The following is an 18,429-nucleotide window of genomic DNA, read 5'->3' as shown; positions in this document are numbered from 1 at the left end:
GTTGGTGATGTTGTTGGCTTCTTTTTTTTTGGTGGAATGACAAAGGTTTTTTAATGACCTTTTTCCACCTGATAATCTTGTATTTTATTATTTTATATGAATGCTACTGGGAAATTTTCTTGAAAAAATGACTTATTTTGCTCTTGATGATTTCAGATTTCTAACGAGGTTCCTGTAAGTTCTTGTGCTTTGCAGAAGTTGTAAATCTGGAGTTTTAACCATTATGCCCTTGGTCCGTTGAAGATTTGACTACCTAACCTGCTACACTTGTTACCTGTCAAATTGATGTTCTCTATTTGGCACTTTAATGTTTCTATATATTTTGATATTTTGAGTAATTGATATGCTATCCCTTAATCTTTAACTGGTTGTATTTTTGTCAAGCTTGTTGCCGGCTTTTTTTTTTCTATATATTTGTTTTCCAATAAAAAGAAAACTATTCCGATGATCATAATTGATAAGAGTTCTTAAAATCATCTACCGGAAATCATATCAATGTTTTTATTTACATGAACAAAGCTTTAAACTTCGAGACTATATTTGCATCCAAATGGAAAGGAGGTTTTTACAAACTAATATAATATTTTAATTTATGTTCAAAGTTGGAAAAGTCAAGTGGGACACTAATTTGTACTTGTTTACCCATTATATTTGTTTCTCTGTCAATATCAACGTTTCCTAATGGTTGGAACCAAAGTGGGTATGCCTATAAAACTATATAGAAAAAAGCGAAATATTACATATTCTAAATAACATATTTAATTGCTAATTCTTTTCTAGCTTTTTTGTTCTTTAGTTGATATATTTCATTTATGTAGCTCACAACTATTTTTTTTATATCTTAATATTATAGGGGCATGATTTAATTATCTTGTCCTTGGCATTGAAAACCAACGAACCGTTATATATATATATATATATATATATATATATATATATATATATATATATATATATATATATATATATATATATATATATATATATATATATATATATATATATATATATATATATATATATATATATATATATATATATATATATATATATAACGGTTCACTTAAGATTAAAAAACAGTGATAATGAGATTCAATCTCAGCCATATATTTTTCATTTGTCGCTCTAACGCTCCAGCATACCGATAACAACGGCGTATGCCTAATCATAAATGATTATATAATAGAGAGGTATAATCATATATGATTATACATGTTTATACGTATAAACTTAATCATAAATGATTATACATATATGTATATTCACGGATTGAGTAATCATATATGATTATAACGATTAGTGGCAGAAGAGATGGTGGTGGCGGAGGTAGCGGTGGTATAAGTGATGAAGGTAGTAGTGAAGGGGTCGGTTGGTGGCAATGGGTGGCGGTAGTGGTGGTGACAATGGCGGTTTTGGTGGTGGGGAAGGTGGCGGAGGTGAAAGAAACGGGTGGCGTTACATAATCATTTATGATTATAACTGACACGTCGTGCCGGTACGCCGAAGGGTTATTGCAGCAGATGTGAATTATGTGGTTGAGGTTGAATCTCAATATCTCTATTTTATTTTGAATCTCAACGGAACCTACCCATCTCTCTCTCTCTCACTCGCTCTCTCTCTCTCTCTCTCTCTCTCTATGTGTGTGTGTGTGTTTGTATATATATATATATATATATATATATATATATATATATATATAGGTTTAGAATCAAATGTGGATCATAAATATTATGTGAGTGTATGACTAAATTTTGGTCATTAAATTAAAAAAATGAAAAGTGGTGATCTAACGGTATATTTTATTAACATGGACTAGCATTCACTATATAGGTACACTTAGTTAATTATAATGGCAAGTATGATAATTTATTAAGAGTGAGAAATTGAATTAACTACATTCTAAGTAAATAAGTCAAGTCAATTAATAAAAAAATGAAACAAATAAACATTTAAATAAACATTTTTGTAAATTACACAATTTATAAGAAAAATAATCAATTTAAACCAATCGCTTCCTGAAAATTTTAAATCACCAGTTATTAGAAACATTCTTAAAGAATATTAAATATTGATTTTTGAGAATGGTTAAAAATCAATTTTTATAGTTAAATAAACATTTTTTAGAAGATTCATAATCAACTTTTTTTAGTTAAATAAACATTTTTAGAATGATAAAGAATCAATTTTGTTAGTTGAAACTACATGCTTATTGACAAGGATGGTTAAGAATGACATTCTCCTAAAACATTCTTGAAGAATCAGTATTTATTGTCTAAAATAAAAGTTAATTCGTTAAAAATCGATTAATTGATAAATGTATTTGAACCACTTAGCCAATATTTTCTTGAGAAAAAGATGTAAAATACGTAACTATAGATATGTATTTTGGAAGATTAATATATTCTGGAAGAATAACGCATTGTGTGTTAAAAACAACAAAGTTAAAAAAAAAAAAATCAATATGTTATCATGCTAGGTTAAATCCCACATAGGTTTGCGTCGGTGCTTTATGCCCCCACCACCGACACTGCCTTGGCCTCTAAGGGTGGTTGGTGGGTTGGTAGAACTAAATACATGCATTAACTACCAGATTAGGTGGAAGACGAGTCGACTCATCAATGATCAATGCTGACTCACCCGCTTACTTAGCATTCGACAGTAGTTTTACCTTCAAATGTAGGTAAAAATACCAAAATGACCGGTAAAATAAAACTTCATGCCCTTCAAATGCAAAAAAATAGTCACGATAAACCATTTAAAATAAAATAAGAAAAATAATTAGACTATGGTGACAATACCTATGTTATAAAACGTTTATCCTAAATAATAATTTCCATTTTTCTTCTAAGTTACAAGTGAATTTATATTATCCTTATGTTTATGTTTTAAAACGTTTATCCTAAATAATAATTTTCAATTTTTCTTCTCAAGAACTCTAAAATTGGGCAACAATTTCATATATGTTTACGTGGCGCAAACGTAGGACAGAAAGCATATAACACTATAACCACGTGTCCATCCAATCTGGCAGAATTAGACACCTGTCTCAATTACCTGTTTAGAAATTGGAACACCACCGGCAATCTCGCACTGAACCCTACTCAGATCTACGATCAGAAATGGCGAAAAGCAAGGACGATATCAAGTACGGCACTGCACAGGCGAAGTTATCGGAAGACGAAACGTTGAGAGTGGCGTACAAATCCGGCACGCCGTTGGAAGGCGGCAAAATTGCAGATTCCGAGCCTGTGGATCTCTTCTCCGCCGCTCACAATATCGCTAATCAACAACAAAACAAAGGTATGATTGCAGAATCGGAGCCTGTTGATCTATTCTCTGCTGCTCGATGTGTCTCCAACGCCAACAAAACGGATGAATCCACGGCCAGTCGTCAGCCCTCCGCCAACTAATTAGGAACTCTCCGTCGATCTGGTGTACAGAGTTTGCCTTATTTTGTTTCTGCTTTTGAGTTTCTATTTGTTTGTGATTTAGTAGTTTACTACTGTTGTATACATAACCAAAATAATACCTGTTTTTAAGGAGAATTTGGGGTTGTTTAGCTGCAAGGAACATGGCGCTGCCGGAGCAAAATTTCCGGCCATACAGCGGCGGATACATTAGAAATTAGAATTGGATAATCTGTTTTGAAGAACATATTTTATTTACGAATCAGGTGAGTTTATAATTATAAACGATGGTTAACGAAAACCCATTAGAGTTATTGGATTGCAACAATATAATCAATCAAGGACCACTCGTGTAATTAATCTTGAAATTAAAGTCTTTAGAGTGAATTTAATCTTTAAGCTAAAGTAGAACTAATCTTGAACTGTCTACTCTGTAGAGATGAGGAAAAGTGACTATAGATGAAAAGTGAAATTTTAATTTTTGCAGTGAATGTGAACTTACTTAGTTGACGTGGAATTATGATAAAGTCACCCACAAAAAGATTAGGGCAACCACAATACGAGACATAGGATCCAGGAAGAATTTTTCAAGGTCAAAGACGCCTTCACCATTAGAGGATGCGTGTGGGCAATGGTGTGGAAGGGCGAACAAAAAACCAAGATCAACTAAAATTAACTCTATAAACCATAATTGAAAAACTCTAGTCGCAATAAAAACTGACGGTGAGGTTTTTTTATTTTTAAAACCGCAAATTTACGGTGTGGTTAAACCGTACCGCACCGTATATATTATATATAATCTTTTTATTAATTTTTAATATATTAGATATTAAAAATAAGACAAGTTATATTGATGAAAAAATGATAAAATTTTAGAAGACAAAAGTGTTGGTTTTTTTTTTTTTATGTTTAACTTTAGAAAATAGTGAAATTTAATAATTTTAAGATATTTATTATTAATTACTAGTGATTTGATGTTTTTAAGATATTAGTTATTTCTAATTTAAATTAATTGTTTTATATCTTATGAGTTTTTTTTATTATGCCATAATATGTTTGAAATCTTAAAATCGTTGTTTGAGATCTAAAATGCGGTTAAAAACCACACCAAATTCATATGGTTAATTACCGAAACACAACAAAACAAAAACAAAACCACACCGCAAAAGTAACAGTCTAACCACACCGCAAAAATAATCACACCAAGCAGTTTTGAAAATGGATTAACCGCATTTGCGGTTAGTGGTGAGGTTTTGGCCAATAACCGCATCGCGCTCACCTCTAATATTATGGCTGTAGTGACACCTCTTAACCCCGGTATAACATGGGGAACATCACCCCTGTTTTCATTAAGGGGTGTTAAGACACGACTCGTAAACAATGAAGATGGGCAATAATGAGAAATGTGATTAATTTTTTATTGTTTTAAATAATAATAATTAACATATGTTGATAATTTAGATGTTAATAATATGAGATCATTTTTTACAATAATGTTATAACACTATGGGTGATGTGATATCTGAGGTGTATTTTTTTGGTATTATAATATGTTACTTATATCCAATGCTTTTATAAAAAACATCAAACCACATTATACTCACATTGTCTTATTTGTATCATTGTTTGAATGTGCGATGATGATAATGGAGTCAACAAGCACGCCTCCGCATATTGGTTTTAATTTATGGATTGAGACGTTGATATCATCAACGGTAGAAACAAATCGTACGCATTTCGAGTTAAATAAAAATTGTTTCAATTCGGTCAATCCCGAACTTGAAAATACATTATTTGTATTGTGAGAATATGTGGCAGAAAAGTATAGTTTTGTGTGCTATGAGACATTTAAGGCGGGTCCAGCAAAACGAGCCGGTAGCTATTAGTGTTTTGTTAGACGCTACGTGATGTAATTTTTAGATTTGGAGTGTTTTTGTTAAAACTAAACATTGAAAGCTTGTAGTGTCAAACGAAGATTTTATTCAAAACGGAGCGTTTTAACAAACGATAAAAACTAGAAGCTCCTAAACACACCGTGTCAAACACGCCTCTAGTGTTTATGGAATGAGCACACACTGTTGGTCCATGTGTTCAACGACTACTTCTTAAATATCAAGTGTATGTAATGAAAACACACAATACTTGGGGTTCATGCATGGGCGAACTTACAATCGAGGACCTGCCCCACAAAAAAAATACAAATAATATGCTCTTTAAAAAAAATTATTTTGACCTTTCAAAATAACAAATTTTTTTACCCCTATAAAAGAAATTAAATTATTTTTTGCCTCTTCTTCAAAAAATTTCTGAGTCCACCTCTAGGTTCATGGAGGTATCTTAAGGTTTAAACATAAATGTGCTTCCATGAGATTGTGACTCCCCACCACCACCACATGGACTATATATTAAGTTTTTTGTATTTACATATTATATCCTTGATTTTGAAAAACTTACAAGCTCTTTTGTCGAGTGCGCGATCATGACAAGACTCGAGGAAGAAGCCCCGGCTAACTCCGTGTCAGCAACCCCCCCCCCTCCCCTCGGCTTACAGCCTTTACGCTACTACTACTGTGATGTGAGCAGTTCAAATTGGTTTGATCTTTCCCGATCATCCTGGTCGGAACTTGTACGCAGCACTTGTACGGAGGTGCATGCATAAAGGTAAGTTTGTCCATGAAGTGCATCTCTGTGGTTCCTACGCGCACCACTGTCGTATCCATTCTTTTCATTCTCTGAAACCCCCTTAACTAAGAGAGAAAAAGGCAAAGGGAAGTTCGGAAAAGCCTAGCAGACGGGACTATCAACCCCTTTCTGCAATTACCTTGCTGTAAATTTATTATTCATTCAAGGCGCTCGGCCGGTGCTCCGGACTCCCAGTTACTGTATGCGATCGTCTACTGAGGTGCTCCACGCCGGTTGTTGGAACGACGCGAGTCAGGCCGGATCTCGATTCAGAAAGATGAAGGTTGGGCGCTAGCGCTTGACTAATAGAAAGTCAGGCTCTTCTGTTGAGCGAAGCTGCGAGCCTACCCTTCTCGAGCCTACAACAATAGCTTACGCTTACCAAGCCTCAAAATAGGGCTACAGCAAGCAAAGCAAGCTTTCCCCCTTCGTTTGTTGTGGGTGACCATTTATGAGGTTTTTACAAAAATATAATTTATGTGTAAATAAAGATGTTTAACAAAACCACAATACTAAATAAACATTTATCAGCAAATAACATATTCTATTAAAGGTACCAGATATGTTGGAAAGGTTTTGTTCCAAGGATTTAAGTTTTATGGTGGACAATGAGGAAGATTTAGAATAGCATGCGAGTTATATGTTCTAAAAAAATATGTTCTATGAAAATTCAACATTCCTATCAAGAGTAATTGTACTCATGAGGTTCTATTGTGTTCTTCTACATTGTTTTTTATTATGTTAAACCTGAAATCTGGAAAATGATGTTCTTTCTTTGCAGAATGAAATCATACATTCTTGAAATCAAAATCATGAGTGGTTATAGCACATGGAGTGTGAAACTGTCTACCTATCCTTGAGATCGATTACTATCAGTCAACAAAATTCAAGACAAATCATAATATTTTACCCACACAAAAATCTCCCCCTTGTATTTTATTTACAAAACAATCCAGTTTGAACCTTCATGTCTGATTTTTGAAATCTGCAGCTTGAGTAGGACTTTCGAATATCTTTTTTGGAAAGACTTCACTAACATGTCCCTTATAAGCTTCACTCAGTTTTAGGTAATTTTGACGAATACTCAAATATGATTTATCTCCCTCCATCCACATGAAATCAAACATGGAATCCATAGATATGATTTGGTCTTCTTGATCCATGGTGATGGAGAATCTATATATCCTATATTAGCATATCAAACAACATTTCTGCTTTGAAGGTGTTTGATATATTAACCGGATCAAATGCAAGATATAGCAACATACTCTCATTGATTTGTTTAATCATCCTATTATATTTTCTTTATATTACAACATTATACTTTGAAATACCAACAAATAATGGTTGCATCCAGTCAAAACAGACATACAAACACCAATGCAATTTGTAATTCCATATATTGATTTGTAAAAACAACAGCAAAAGAACCAAGGGTAAAAACAGAAAACATTCGCTAACAAAACAAAAAAGAGGATTTCATATTCATTAGTAAGTAGTGACCAATCCAGGTAGTCCATTCCTTCTTCCCATCACCTCCAATATCAATGGCAAAAGGAACCCAAACCCCCTATACACATACATATATCATATATATATTTCTAACCTTTTTTTTTCTAAATCCTCCTCATATTAACTACTACCAAAAGGGATTAGACATTCCAAGAGACCACAAAATAAGCTCTTCAATCCACCCCCCCCAAAAAAAAAAACAGTACACAAACTAAGTCCCATCATTAAAAAAACACAATAACCAAAAAAAAAAAAAAAAAAAAAAAAAAAACATATAACAATTCTTCCAAAAGCAAACTTACTTTTCTATCCAGTATCCACAACACCATAGTACCACCCACTACTCTTCTTATTCATCACCATTCACCATTCACCCATTGTTGTTGACCGGCATTGACCGCTGAGCAAAATCCAACAACACCTTCCTTTGACTTTCATTTGTATGAGGCAAACTCGCACGCAAAAGCTCAACTGGCATTTCCCGACTTATCGCCGCCACGTCAGACGGACCGGGCCCACCACCACCGCCCCCGCCATGTGTCATCCACGTCTGCACAACCGTATCATATTTACTAAAACAATACTTCGTCAACAGTCCGAAAAACGCATCGAAAGACGCCTGCCAAAACGCACGGTTTTGCATGCTGCAATTGTTGACCGAATTCGGATCGGTCAAAAGCTCCGTCGCCCTTTCCAGTACAGATTTCAAAACAACAGACGCCCCGTCGCCAGCTGGACTGCCAACCGGGCGGAGCGGCGGATGCTCAGACGAACACACGACCGATGCAAGACACGCACCGAGCGCCCGAAGCTCCATCCCGCGTACAAATGACGAAACCGTCCTCGCGAGTTTCTTAACCGTTTCGTCCGCGGGCCCACTCCCGAATAGAAACCTTAAATGTCGGAAAATCGCCATGCATACGACACGTGTCAGCTCGCTCCCTGGTGACAAATGCCGGAGGAAACTTTCCACAAGCTTCCGACCTTTCGGAAGGGAGACCAAACGTAAAAAGACTAAATCGTCCTTTGTAGCTAACTCGACTGTGTTTCCGTTTTTTAACGGGTCGACTAACTGTAGTGATGTGGCTAAACCTTCTAGAAGGACCTGTCGCCTTTGTTTCAACTGTCCCCCGCCATCTTGGAGCTGATTAAACTGTACAAACCGATCGATGTCATCGACGTCTAGTAAAAGACAAATCCCGTCTTCGATTGTAACCCTGGCTGCAAGCATGGGCTCTTGTTCTAGCGGTTTGTCTAAAGCTTTTTGATCGTGGGGCCCGGTGGATGATTTGGGCGGGTCGACTTCGAGAAGCGGGCGCGGGCGACGGATCGAGGAAAACGAGACCCGACCCAACGCATCGACTTGAAGAAACGCGTGTGGTTCGTTTGCAGCACGGGTTCTCGGGGCGCATTCGCGTAATTGTGTAGGGCAAAAATGGTGTCTTAATTTCGCTCCACTTGATTTGTTTGCTAGAATAGCTTGGTGGTAGTAATCGTCTACATACGGGTCGTTACTGTGTGTAGCAGCAAGTTGCATTCTTAGAATGTTTTCGATTTCATCTGATGACATGTATTTTGATTTGAACTGTGGCCACCCTGTGGTGTCAAATCGTGGGCCCGGACCACCTGGTCTAATTTTGGAAACTGGTCTAGCCCTTTGGTCTCGTGGACCACCTAACCCTAAGGGTTCAAAGTTGTTCATCATTGGTGGGGGAGGAGAGAGGTGGTGGTTCATTAGTGGTAAATGACCGAAAGGTCCTTGGAATTGAGGATGTAGTCTGTGTTGTTGGGGAGGCATCAAACCGTTTTTATGAGCAAACATTCCGTTCGAAAGATCGGGTTGAAATTGGTTCGGGACACGGTTTGCGGGTGGACGAAACTGACCCAGATTGGAACCGAATTGTGACCCGTGGGGCGGGTGAGACGGGTGGGGTAACCCGCCCATTTGAAGCTGTGGGTTTGATATATTGGAGAAAGATGGTGGTGGGCCACCGTGGTAAGGCGGGTTAACGGGGGGCGGGTATGAGATGAAGGAAGATTTGGGAACGGGAACCGGGTCGGGAAAAGTCAAATGTTGACCGATGTTTTGTTGTTGTTGATCAGGGTATGATGATGTTCTGTGGAGATTTTTAGAATCTTCTAGAAGGTGGTGGTTAGGGTTTTGTTGTTGGAGTTGTTCAGGGTACGATGATGTTCTATGAATATATTGGTTTGATGTTCTTTGATGAAGCATTGATGTGTCTTGAGGTGGAAATGAAGAATTTGATGACCATCTGTTGCTTTCATGGGCATTTTCGGAATAAAAATTATCCTGGTCAAACCAGTTGGTCAACTCTCCTCCCTGTGCCAACTCAGCTGCAGATGAATCTACAACAAACACAAAAAAGAACAGAAACATATTAGTACATGATGACAAAAGAAAATATGTTTACAATAACATTGTACCTATAGCATTATTAATTTTCAGTTTGTGATTAAAACCAATATTATCCACAATGGAAAATGCACAAGCTCAAAAGATTAGTTTCTTAGAAATTGGATTTAAAGAGCTTACAACCATATAAAAGTAATTGTAAGCGTGATACATTATCATTTTGATATAAATTACATTAAATTCTTCTGCTAATATTAAGTCACAAAGTTATAAAAAAACAGCACCTAAGCACTAAAAAAACTTAAAAATGGTAGATTAATGGCATAAAAAGGTGCACTTACTTTCTCTGGATCCCCGGTCACCATAAACTCCAAGACTTGGCCCCATGACATCTTTGTTGAGCTACAGAAATAAGATGAAAAAATGAAAGATGAAACAACCATCGAAGCAAACTGACTAACTGTATGTGCATATTTTATCATGTTATACATTCAATCCCTAAAAATGTCAAATCAAAATAATTACATTCACAACATCCCCCATCATTAATGAATATGCAGAAAATATAAAGATAGCAATGGATTCCAAAAATGATTGATCCATATTATATTATTACATAACTATAATCACTGGCTTTTGTAAAACTAACCTTTGAAAATGTGGTGGAAAGATCATCCATGCCCAGAAACGTAACCTGAAACATGTAACAAACGAGTATGTACATAAGCTTACAAAATCCATTCTAGAATCTAGATTCGTACATCATGCACATCTTTTAGCAAAATACATACCTCTTCTTGCTCCAGCTGATACTCTTCGTCCTCAAGTTTAGCTGCTGGAAGGTCTTCTTCTTCATCTTCCAGACCTCCCAACTCAACTTCTTCGAGAACTTCATTACCAAAGAATGAATACTGTGATGCATCAAATACAACAGCGCCTGCATAGTAAGATTCATGAGTTCAAGTTGAACAAAAAACGTCTACACATTCAAATTGGTGCTAAATTGATACAAACAACACCCTATGGTCAATGTGAGAGCTCTTTATGGGGGTTACAGAAGTTAGGCAGGTTCAGAAACTCAATAAGACAAGTGAATCTAAGTGCAGGATCAATCTCGACACACATAAAACAACGAAACCGGTTATAACAACTCCGTAGCTCCGTCGTACATAAACGGATTAATGAATAGAATTTAACCTCGGGTTCTAGAATCTAAACATGTGAAATGAAAATGAAAATGGATGAATACAAGATCTATATGACGTCAATGCAGTCTAAAACCTAGATACGAAATCTGAAGCACGATACGAGAAGATCGAACAAGGAGCATGAGGAAAAAACCTGTGGAATTCGAACCAAGTTGTTGATTAGGATCCCGACGATCAACGAGTTGTTGAGTATCACCTCCACCTCCCAATCTTTCCATATTTCAACTCTTCCACTACGAATCCAGAAAGACGAAACGAAAATACCAAAATCTATATAATAATTCTGAATTAAAAATTAATTCTAAACCCTAAAAAGAACAGGAAGACGCGAACGACAACAAAATATGATTAATTAAGAGACATGAGTGAAAGAAACCCTCGAGCGATTTATCCTAGGGTTTGTGATCAAGAATTAGGGGAAAAAAGACACCCAGATTTGTTGGATAACGATTAGAGTACAAGTGGTTTATAAAGAGAGGACGGTGAGGCCTGAAGGTCGAACGGGAAGGCTTGGTTTTCAACGATCGACAAATCGGACATAATATGACTCGTATTCTCCAAATTACATAATTTTACAAATTAATCGAATAAACCATATATTTATGTGCTTCAATTTTTTTAAAATTCATTTTTTTTTAACAATCTTAAATTTGTTCTTTTAAATGCTATGTATAATGTATAGTTCATCTACAAAAAAGTTAGCTAGACCCATAAGACCATGAACAACAAATCAATATCTATCACCAATGTATATTGTGGCATCAAGTCAAAGTTGAGGTGTAATGTTTTTTAAAGAACTTCTTATGTATGGTTTATGTAATGTTTTTTAAAAACTTGAAATATGATTAATGTAATGTTTTTTAAAGTTATACTTTGTTGATTTTAGGTTCATAATGGATCACGCTCAAAAGATTCTTCTCCTAATTCTTATGTACCTATACATTCGTTATTTTTGGAAGAGGGTTGTTAACGATTGTGGGATAATGACTGGGAAATGACAGGACATGAATACACATTAGAGTTATTGCATCGTAATCGTTTACAATGTGTTAAAGTATTATGCATGTCCCGCGACTCTTTTGTACGACTATGTGCTCATTTTAGAGCAAATTACTCATTAAAGGACAACAAACATGTATCGGTTGAGGAAAAGATGACTATGTTTTTTACGATGATCACCCATAATCAACGTTACGTGATTATCAAGCGGAGATTTCAATACTCAAAGCAAACAATTCATAAATTTTTTTATGAAGTGTTGGAAAAAATGATGTTTTTCGCACAAAATGTTATAGTACCAACTTCTTTTAAGATGGATCCAAACATTCCAGGACATAATAGGAGGCTACGACGGGGTTTCAAAGGGGCGGTTAGTGCACTTGATGACACTTTCATACATGTTGTTGTCCCTGCTAAGAAACAAGACTTATATAGAAGTAGGGGAAAGGGAGATTGCTACTAAAACATATTGGCAATTTGTGACTTCAATATGATTTTTACATTTGTTGTGGTCGGGTGGGAAGGGGTGGCACATGACTCTAGAATATTATCAGAAGTAGTAGCTGATCCACAAGCATCATTCTCGTTTCTGCCACCAGGTAAGTTTTTGGTTTTTTTTAAATATTTTTTATCTTATTTTGAAAATTGATTAGTGTTTTGCATTTTTACAGAAAAACATTATTTTTGTGATGTCGTGTATGTACACACTCGAGGATTTATGGCCCCATATCGTAATGTGAGGTATTAGCTTTGAGATTTTTGTCAAAGACATGCATTGACCAATAAAGAAAAATTTAACCATGAACATGCAAAAATTCGGAATGTCATTGAGCATGCTTTGGTGTTTTGAAATCACGCTTCCCTATATTGAAGAGGATGACACCATTCCTGTTTGTTACACAAACAAACATTACCATGACATGTTTCACGCTTCATAATTTTATAAGGAGAGAAGGACTGAGTGATGAATATTTCACACGATACGATGAAACCAATGTCTCATTTCGAAATAACAATGTGGTCGTTGATGATGATGAAGATGGTATTCCAACACATGATACTGCAACAAACCGTGAATATATGACTTAGTTACGGGATGAAATTGTTGAACAGTTGATGCACAATATAGATTGAATTGTTTTAAACGAAATTGTTATTGTAAAACAAAAAAGTTATATTGTATGACTATTTTAGTTGCATGAATTTTTTTTCTATGAATTTTTTTTCAGTGTTGTATGACTATTATTATTAAAATTTTGATGTTGAAAAATCATTTTATGTTTGTAAAATCATTTTATTTAAAATTCAGTTTATTTCAACAGCCAGCATACGTTAAAAAACAAACAGTCTTCTTATTGCAGACTGTAGACATCTGGTCTACCTCTTCTGTTGTAGATGCTTGCAGATGTGGTCCGCAGACTGCAAATATTCTGGCCTCAGAAAACAAAAAACAACCAAGTGTCAAGCTTGCGACTGCACATGGCTCGTATTGTCTAAAGGTCTGAAATTATTTTGACATATATATATATATATATATATATATATATATATATATATATATATATATATAGGGCTAGGTTATAGTGTGGATGACATCTATTGTGTGGTCTTAAGTATAATTCTGAACCAATAGATAAATATAATGAATGGTCATGATTTGAGGGTCGATGGTGTTACTATGGGATATCATGTACCATATAATCACATAATTTTAGTATAAGGGTATTTTTGTCAATTAAACTACATTTAAAAAAGGAAATTTCATATTTTTAGGGGTAATTAATTCCCTTAATTTTAAAAATATGATTTTAATAGATACTAATTCTTTTATTTCGGATCATTCTAACAGACTATGTTTATGAGTATCTTGAAACCTTCTTGAGTCATAAAAGAATAAATATTCTGACAGAATACATATTTTGACGGAATGAACTTCTTAAAGAGTAATAAATTCATAAACCATTAATTGAATAATATAAACAAAAATTGCACCAATTCTTAAAGAATATGGGTAATAATTGTTAAGAATTATATTTATTGTTAAAGAATAAAACTAAGAATGGTTAAAAATTGAAAAAAAAACATCAAAATCTAACAAAGACACTAATACATTCTAAAAGATTATTGTTGCTAATAATCACTTTCAATTTTGTGGCCCGTTCTTCAAGCATTTGTGAAACCAAATCTAATTGTAGTTTAGAACCCAATAATACATTAGCAAATGAAAAATAAAACACTAAAGTCCTTTTTACAAATCTAAAGACCTATGGATTGCACCAAAATCCATAACCAAGAATTGTAGAAAATGCACAAATTAATGAGGAAATATCACGATTTCATTCTGACAAACTTGAAATTCGTGATTCCATTCCGACAGAACTGGATTCATTTATGACAGAATGCCCCCTCACCATTATTGTATATCAATGTAAAATGAAATTTTAGAATGTAAAACAACCAAAAAAAGGGAATGTAACATGTAAGAAAGTAAAAGAAATATAACAAAATGGAAATAAACCACTAATTTGAATGGTCGAGATAGTCCAAATGGGTTTGGGTATCTTCATTTTTTATGTACATATGAACCTGGCAAAAATTAGTATAAGAAAAGCATTCAATCACCTAAAACAACAAAACTATAAATAAGGTATTAATAGTATAACAAATATCACAAATCACAAAAGAATCAAAAATCAAGCCTTATATGTTGTCTGTGGAAATGTAAAAGATGAAGAAATTTTATTTGTTGGGTTCAGAAGTTGGTGAAAAACACAATAATACTTAAAAAATGTTAAAAGACCAATATGAAAATGGTAAAACCACAAGATATTTGTATTTACTGAAGCAAATTAACAAACACATGGTGATCAAAATCAGCAGCCACCCTATCCATTTGAAATCATGGAATTCACAAAAATAAACACACTTGCACTCCAAAATTCATGAATCCTTAAACTTGTTCATCAACTTTGCCATCATCAGATACAATAACACCATCACTTACATACCCATTACTCTAGAATGTACATGTTCCTTTTAATGGTTATTTTGGTGCAGGAGATTCTTATTAACAAAAATTGTTCAAAGAATATTGGATTTAAATAAAAAAAATAATTGAAACAACCTGATATACTTTGAAATATCAATAAATCATGAAAGTCACTACACAACATTAACATTTATTATTATAATCTTAAACGATTTTGCAATTATTATAACTCTAAAATAAAAAATAAGATAAAAATTATAGAGATAATATATCCTAATAAATAAGAATGATTTTGACACATGTCCTCTTCTCTTTCATTTTAACACTTGTCATTTTTTAGATTTTTTTAAATTATTTAATATCCACTTGTCATTTTTATAGTTTTTTCCTTTTTATTCAATTCTCACCTATTAAATGTCACATCATATTAATTAATTTTATAAATATATTAATTAATATACATAATAACTTTCTATTTTTAAATTCCTCTTTCTATTAATATATTAATTAATGTGTATGTATATTAATGTAGATAGTACATTCCATTTGTGAATTCATATTAACTAATTTTATTAGTATAGATTAATTAAGACTAAATTACATAAATAGTCCATGCGGTTTACCAAAAGGTCACAAACTCAATCGTTAGTTATTTTTTTATGAACATGGTCTTTTTGATTACCAAAACTTTCTTTTAATAAACCCGTGTAATACACGAGTTTCACATCTAGTTGGTAAGAAAAAAGAAACGGTAAATGAGGATGAATCCAAATTGGAAAAGAGAAAAATTTACGCCATAATGAGATTCAGTTCTTGTGGATTTAGGTTAAGAAAGTAGTTGGTTGAAGGAGAAGAAAAGAAAAGTTCTGATCTCGTAACATGTAGCAGGAAAGAATAAATAATCATTTTTCCGCCAAACTCTGCCTAGCAGCAACAAGCTCCATCGAATGTTGAGGGTAAGAAATAAACTTGTTTACGGAAGAGAAATATTACTCGATTCAACAATCTGGTTGTGGTGATGGAGAAGACGAGATCTCTAATGGTGGTGTAGGGTTTTGAGAATTAGAACCGTCGGTTTTAAGGAGAATGAATCCATTATTTTAGGGAATTTCCATATATATATATATATATATATATATATATATATATATATATATATATATATATATATATTGTAACATCCCAAAAATACAGGCCAAAAAATTTCATTTTTAAGTAGGTCAATTCATAAAAACTTCGATATAAAAGTTTCATAATAATGTTTCATGTCTGAAAACCAGCCACATCATAATAATATGTCAGAGTACATCCCAAAAAATCCATAATGCGGAAAAACAAGAGTGTGTGTGTGATATGCTGCTACCACGCCAGCTCCTTCCCCTTAGCTGAAGAGGTACCTGAAACCAAACTGTAAACTGTAAGCACGAAGCTTAGTGAGTTCCCTCATAATACCACATACCATACAATCATATAATGAACAACTAGGAGATACGGGCCTCGCCCACACTCCGTTATCTGGGAGATACGGGCCTCGCCCACACTATGCTATCTAAGAGATACGGGTCTTGCCCACACTCCACTATCTGAGAGATACAGGCCTCGCCCACACTCAACTACTAAACCATAACATACAAGTATCACACAGACGACAAGTATAAACAATTCTACCACACTAGCATATATCATCATCAAACTCAACTATGAGATACGGGCTTTGCCCACACTCCGATACTATCATATCGTTTATATGGGCCGGCCTTGGTGCCTTAGACCCGTTCCTACTGGAAGGAAACTCACCTCGAAAAGTAGCTACCGAAAGTCTACCTGCTAGACGTCTGACTGCTGCACCGGTAATCCCCCGGCTATAAATCCATAAACATAGATTAGTCACTCATAAATACCCTTAGGTCAAATGACTGACCTACCTCTGGTCCAAGGTCAACTCCTTGGTCAAAGTCAACTTCCAGTTGACTGGACTCGCCGAGTCATGGCACAGACTCGCCAAGTCCCTCTCCTACTATCCCAGTACTAATTCATCAAGTCCCTCTTCCCACTCACTGAATCACCCTTAACTCACTTCTTGGGACAATTAGACTAACTCGCGATCCGACTCGCCGAGTCCGAGAACAACTCGCCGAGTCCCACGAGCAGATCTCCTACTCGCTTCCAAATCCTCACCAGAGCATCCATCTTGAGGATTTGGGTTTCTGGGACTATTGGCACACGTTAAATTGCTAACTCTGTGTGCAGCTACGAAGTGTTGGACCTTCTACACTTAAACCCTTCTTAACACATTAACAGTTCATATGACTCGCCGAGTTTGAAGAACAACTCGTCGAGTTCCAGGCAATCTTCATAGGACTCGCCGAGTCGTTCATCCAACTCGTCGAGTCTAAGACCATCTTCATAGAACTTGCCGAGTCCACTTTGGAACTCGTCGAGTCCCTTCAACTCTTCACCCATAAAGACCAAATCTGAGACATGCAACGGTTCCAAATTATAGATCTAAGCTCCTAGGGCATGCTTATCACGTAAAGTTGCAAACTTTACGTGCATGCATGGCCCTATGAGCTCGAAAAGGCAATTCTAGGCTCTTTATGAGGTCATACACTCAATAGGGACCTCAATCACTTCAACCACAGAGACTTTACACTTCTAAGATGTCCATAAGGTCCAGATCTGAAGTCCTTTCAGAACATAGAGCATAAACACATGGAGTTTGAGGTTTTAGGGCTTGAAAACCACCAATTAGGGAAAAAAAGGGGATCTAATGAACTAGTGATCAAGGTAGAAACTTTTCTACCTGAATGGAAGTCTCTCACAGTGTAGATTTCGGATCTACTTCTACCTTTTTGCCTCTATATGTATGTACGGTTTTGATGGTCATAACCTAGGGAGTTTACGGCAGTAAACTCTAGAGTTTACGGTCGTAAACTCTATTCCTATTGACCATATGTTGTTTTGAAGTCTTCTAATCTATTCCAAGCATTCCTACTTCATGATTAAGCCTTAGGAAGTGTTGTGTGGCATCAAAACACTCCTAAATGGAGTTTACGGTCTAAGGACCATTTCTCCATGAATTTACTACCTTAAACTCATGAGTTTACTACCTTAAACTCATGAGTTTACTACCTTAAACTCCTAAGTTTTGTATTTGGCGGTTTTCAAGTCCTTAGCACAAACATGACACTAGTCTAGGTTAGATTCTAACCATAAGGAACAACCATGGGCCATTTATGGCACATTTACCCAACATTT

General features: G+C 35.0%; 2 protein-coding genes across 2 annotated transcripts; one reads left to right on the top strand and one right to left on the bottom strand.

Annotated features, from left to right (window-relative positions):
• Nucleotides 1-3,065: 3,065 nt before the first annotated feature.
• Nucleotides 3,066-3,566, top strand: LOC111893485 (SEED MATURATION PROTEIN 1). Its single transcript, XM_023889573.3, has one exon. It carries the CDS (start codon nucleotides 3,120-3,122, stop codon nucleotides 3,408-3,410), a length of 291 nt encoding a protein of 96 aa, XP_023745341.1. The 5' UTR covers nucleotides 3,066-3,119; the 3' UTR covers nucleotides 3,411-3,566.
• A 3,896-nt stretch (nucleotides 3,567-7,462) lies between these two features.
• Nucleotides 7,463-11,699, bottom strand: LOC111893556 (protein PAT1 homolog). The gene is made up of 5 exons (XM_023889666.3): nucleotides 11,317-11,699; nucleotides 10,767-10,912; nucleotides 10,625-10,669; nucleotides 10,317-10,377; nucleotides 7,463-9,968 (listed from the first exon to the last, which is right to left on the bottom strand). Exons 1-5 carry the CDS (start codon nucleotides 11,399-11,401, stop codon nucleotides 7,972-7,974), a joined length of 2,334 nt encoding a protein of 777 aa, XP_023745434.1. The 5' UTR covers nucleotides 11,402-11,699; the 3' UTR covers nucleotides 7,463-7,971.
• Nucleotides 11,700-18,429: the final 6,730 nt, after the last annotated feature.

This window comes from Lactuca sativa, chromosome 7, assembly GCF_002870075.4.
Source record: "Lactuca sativa cultivar Salinas chromosome 7, Lsat_Salinas_v11, whole genome shotgun sequence".
Classification (NCBI taxonomy): Eukaryota; Viridiplantae; Streptophyta; class Magnoliopsida; order Asterales; family Asteraceae; genus Lactuca; species Lactuca sativa.
This window is presented reverse-complemented; position numbering and strand designations above follow the sequence as displayed.

Coding starts and splice junctions, on each gene's coding strand:
- LOC111893556 (XM_023889666.3), bottom strand. CDS start 11,401: ATGGAAAGATTGGGAGGTGGAGGTGATACTCAACAACTCGTTGATCGT. Junction 10,378..10,624: donor TTTCCACCACATTTTCAAAG/GTTAGTTTTACA, acceptor TTATTTCTGTAG/CTCAACAAAGATGTCATGGG. Junction 9,969..10,316: donor TGACCGGGGATCCAGAGAAA/GTAAGTGCACCT, acceptor TGTTTGTTGTAG/ATTCATCTGCAGCTGAGTTG.
- LOC111893485 (XM_023889573.3), top strand. CDS start 3,120: ATGGCGAAAAGCAAGGACGATATCAAGTACGGCACTGCACAGGCGAAG.